This window comes from Clupea harengus, chromosome 4, assembly GCF_900700415.2.
Source record: "Clupea harengus chromosome 4, Ch_v2.0.2, whole genome shotgun sequence".
Taxonomy (NCBI): Eukaryota; Metazoa; Chordata; class Actinopteri; order Clupeiformes; family Clupeidae; genus Clupea; species Clupea harengus.
The window spans coordinates 26674444-26679443 of record NC_045155.1 but is presented as its reverse complement, the minus strand read 5'-3'; the positions used below and the strand labels follow the sequence as shown (position 1 = coordinate 26679443).

General features: G+C 45.2%; 1 protein-coding gene across 1 annotated transcript in view; it reads left to right on the top strand.

Moving 5' to 3' along the window:
- Window positions 1–5000, top strand: part of cep104 (centrosomal protein 104) — a 55733-nt gene that overhangs the window by 36488 nt on the left and 14245 nt on the right. Inside the window, exons 14-16 of the mRNA XM_031566875.2 lie at window positions 199–399; window positions 2643–2738; window positions 4517–4580. Coding sequence (XP_031422735.1) covers window positions 199–399; window positions 2643–2738; window positions 4517–4580 — 361 coding nt within the window. The remainder of the gene's footprint in view (window positions 1–198; window positions 400–2642; window positions 2739–4516; window positions 4581–5000) is intronic.

Below are 5000 nucleotides of genomic sequence, written 5' to 3'. Positions count from 1 at the left end.
TTCATTCGGTTTCAGGATGGCAAGAATCCACTGATGTTGTGATCAGAGTTGTGTTGCTTGCAGTTAGCTGCCATAGTGTTTTGCCCAGCGGTTTGATCTACTGACCTTTCACATTTAACCTTAATGTGTGATTGACCTTTCACATTTAACCTTAATGTGTGATTGACCTTTCACATTTAACCTTAACGTGTGCCTCAGTTTCTTGCAGGAGCCCTAGAGCACAGTTCCTCGTCTGTCCGAGAGACGGCCGTCAAGATCGTCTTCATCTTGTACCGTCTCCACGGGCAAGCCGTGCTGAACTACCTTCCACCCAACGATGCCGTCACGCGCAAGAACGTCCTCTACAAGAACATCTTTGATGGCTTTGACAAGATGGATGGCCGGGTCTCGGAGACACAGGTATCTGCTTTTCACCGCCGCTGCCCAGACAGCCCCTGATCTTGGCCCGGGTCTGGCCCAGATGTCAGCCAGATGTTAATGGACTGCATTTATATAGCGCTTTTATACTCATAGAGCACTCAAAGCACTTTACATGTTAATGCCTCAGACATCTACCCATTCACACACCGATGGCAGAGGCTACTATCTAAGGTGCCAACCTGCACATCAGGAGCGGTTGGGGGTTCAGTGTCTTGCTCAAGGACACTTCGACACATGGTGAGGAGAAGTCGGGATCTAACTAGCAACCTTCCGATTGTTGAACGACTCCTCTACCTCCTGAACCACTGTCAGCCCAAATGTTTGTTGGCCAGTTTCTTTCTGGAGCTGGCCGTTAAATCTCAAACCCGTCTCACATTTCCTGTTTTTCCTCTCTGCTGAGCCCTGTGAGCTCCCTGTGAGGGCCGCGTGGGAAAGATGGGAACGCTCCCTGAGAGGGCCGCGTGGGAAAGATGGGAACGCTCCCTGAGAGGGCCGTGTGGGAAAAATGGGAACGCTCCGTGGGAAGGCTGGAGAGGGACAGATGGGAACGCTCCCTGTGAAGGCTGGAGAGGGACAGATGGGAACGCTCTCTGTGAAGGCTGGAGAGGGAAAGATTAGAACGCGCTCTGTGAAGGCTGGAGAGGGAAAGATGAGAACGCTCCCTGCGAAAATATTGTAAAATTATATAAAACTAAAGTAGATTAAGTGAATCTAGAAGTTGGATGAATCTTGGGCATAATATTTAGCTTCCAAATATTTCATTTTAATATTTAGCTTTTAATATTATTATTTGATGGGTAATTTCATATATCCAGATGGTATATGTGTCTAAAAGGTTTGATAGTTTAGATAGACATTATTTTGACATTGTGTCAAGTCTGAAGTGTGACAGGCATCATTTACAGTCACCTCCTGCTGAATTCCGTGCGATTTTCTCATACACGCGCACACTCTCTCTATCTCTCTCTGCCTCTCTCTCTCTCACACACACACACACACACACACACACACACACACACACACACACACACAAAAACACACAGTGAGATACATCATGACGTTGTCCCTATGTAATTTCCTCCCAAATTGCCATCCTCTCCCTTCCACAGAGGAATGTGATGTAGCTCCACCAAAACATCATAAAATAAGTGCCTCTGGTAGGCTTGTGTATGCTGTGTGTGTGAACTCGTCATTCACTGTGTGTGTGCATGCTTGTGTAGAGTGTACTGTTTTTGTTGTGTGTTTGTGTGTATGTGTAGTTTTTTGTTGTGTATGTAGTGTGTGTGTGTGTGTGTGTGTGTGTGTGTGTGTGTCTTAGGTCACATCTTAGCTGTGACCTAAGTGCCACACCTCACACTGACCAGTCACACTCAGCTCACACACACACACACACACACACACACACACACACACACACACACACACACACGCTGGCCAGTCACACTCAGCTCACAGACATGACCCAACCATCTGACTCTCCGCCCAGGTCTAGCACTCATCCTTTACCTCTCTCTCACTTCTCTCTCTCTTCTTCACCCCTCTGTCTTCCTCTCTCACCCTCCCCTTTTCACTCTCTCTCTCTCTCTCTCTCACTTCTCTCTCTGTTCTTCACATGTCTTCCTCTCTCACCCTTCCCTCTTCTCTCTCTCTCTCTCTCTCTCTCTCTCTCTCTTTCTCTCTCTCTCTTGCCATAGTACCTCAAGACTGGAGCACATGAGTGTGCTGGCACCTGTCACTCTTTATCCACAGATCAATGGGAATCTCTGTGTAGTATCTGTTCGTCGGAGCTCTGGGTGTGTGTGTGTGTGTGTGTGTGTGTGTGTGTGTGTGTGTGTATGGATGATGTGTTTCATATTTGGAAAGATACTGTATGTTATGTTATGTTGTATTCACTCTCTAAAGCACTCTTTCTCTTTCTCCATTCCTCTGTCCTCCTCTTGCACTCTCAACCTTGTCCCCTTCCCTCTCTCCCTCCCTCTCTCTCTCTCTCTCTCTCTCTCTGTCCATCCCTCTCCCTCCCTATCTCTCTCTCACTCTTTGTCTCTGTCTCTGTCCGTCCCTCTCCCTCCTCTCTCTCTCTCCCTCTCTTCCTCCCTCTCTCTCTCTCTCTCTCCCTCTCTGTCTGTCCCTCTCCCTCCCTATCTCTCTCTCACTCTTTGTCTCTGTCTCTGTCCGTCCCTCTCCCTCCTCTCTCCCTCTCCCTCTCTCCCTCTCTCTCACAGACCTCTGGGAAAGGAGGAGTGGAGCAGAACACTGAGAAAGAGCGAGAGGAGATCAGAAGCCTTCAGGAGCAGCTGGCTGCACTCAAGGAGATCAGCGTAAGATAGAGATCTCCACCTGTGGCTGCTGACCCCTCGTGACCCCCCCATGACCTGTCATGACCCCTCGAGAACCTCACGTCATCTTCCGGGCCCTCTGTGATGTCACGCCACCCATGTTAGAGGAAATGAGTGCATGGCAGACATCCAGACTTCCCCTGCGTGTTGTCATACTCCTATTACGCATTATTATAACCTCTTCACGCTCCTATTACGCTTTATTATAATAATAATTATAATAATAATAAAACTTTATTTATATAGCACCTTTCATGCAAAAGAATGCAGCTCAAAGTGCTTTACAGCAAATACATAATATGCACAAAGAAATGACATGCACATAAAAATAGACATCAAAGAAACATAACTCAGATATAGTGCAAAAAAATAAAATTATAATTATAATTCAAATTATAAAATTGAATACATAAAATGCATAGCATAAGATAGAAAATAAAACTGGAGATATATTTAATCTAACCCCTTAATATCACAAGTAGAGATTTAAATTAAATTAAATTAAATTAAATTAAATTAAATTAAATTAAATTAAAAGTATTTATATATATATAGTGTGAGTTAAATATATAGCTAGTTAAAGGCTAATGTGAAGGTACGTTTATAGTTATGTTTAGTTTAGTTTAGTTTTTAGTTATTATGACCACTTCATACTTTATTATGACTGTTAGGTGAAAATTCACCCTAGTTACCTCTGGACTCCGGAGCTGCATATAAGTATATTTATTAGACAAACAACAATAATTGCAATCGGGCTCACCCCCAGCACAAAGGCTGAAAGTGAAGCCATGATAAACACATCGCACAAGGTTTATATAGACAGAAGTTGAGCGTTCAGCATGGATAACCACGTGGTGGATCTCTGACGTCCGAGGCAAGGATGGAAGAAGCACAGTTCGGCAATTCTTATCACCTCTGGTCTAAACATGCTCTTGTACATATGCAGACTAAGTGGCACCTAATAATCTAAGTTACACACACGCAGAAACACAGAAAAGCCATGTTCCTGCTTACATAAGTACATGATTCATATAAGGTAATTAATAATACAAGGCACTTGATTATTATATTCTTAAGTCATTAACAGTGTTTGGAAATGATCTCCATCAATGACCTTTTCATGCTCCTATAACGCATTATTATGACCTTTTTACGGATCGTTTCAAAGGATTGTCGTCATTAACTCTGTTTCCCAACGAACAAAGTGACACTAGGCATGTTGGCCAGATCCTGAGCCAAAGCTGCCTGCACTGTGTTTATAGTTTCTCCGTTGCTGTTGGGAGTCGCCCGCAGGCTGCATGTCAAAACGATGTGTCTGCTTTAGCGTGTTGTTTTGTAACGTGTCCGCACGTCTGTGTCTGTGTCTGTGTCTGTGTCTGTCTGTGTCTGTGTCTGTGTCTGTGTCTGTGCCTGTGTCTGTGCCTGTGTCTGTGCCTGCAGGAGAAGGGAAAGGAGGACTTTAGCGTGTTGTTTTGTAACGTCTCCACACGTCTGTGGCTGTGTCTGTGCCTGTGTCTGTGCCTGCAGGAGAAGGAAAGGAGAACTTTAGCGTGTTGTTTTGTAACGTGTCCGCACGTCTGTGTCTGTGCCTGTGTCTGTGTCTGTGCCTGTGTCTGTGTCTGTGTCTGTGCCTGTGTCTGTGCCTGTGTCTGTGCCAGCAGGAGAAGAGAAAAGAGAACTTTAGCGTGTTGTTTTGTAACATGTCCACACGTCTGTGTCTGTGTCTGTGTCTGTGTCTGTGCCTGTGTCTGTGCGCGCAGGAGAAGGGAAAGGAGAACGCCAAGGCCCAGGAGAGGAAGGCTGAGAAGGCGGCGGCTAAAACAGGTTAGTCAAACTAACGTTCACATTGCCAACAAGAAATAGAACCATGACTGAGAACTAGAACCATAACTGCAAACACTGTAGCTTTAAATATCAGTCTAGCACATAACAATGGCTACGTCCACGGCACACACTATAACCTTAACGGCATGAAGAACAACATCGGTGGGCATCACTTTCCAAGCAGTTGTGTGAACCGTAAATCTGACAGCCAATCAAAATCCATTGAAGTTTAAAGGCATCACATTAAAACATGAATTATATTTCTGAAAGGTCTTCTCTGTAGTTGGTCAGTGTGGACCCTCATATCGTTATGGTTACAGTTGGTCAGTGTGGATGCTCATACTGTTATGGTTACAGTTGTCGTTGCGGCCCTCGTGCGGTGTGGATCCGGCTCCGATCTGGCCTGATTCCATCTGCCCC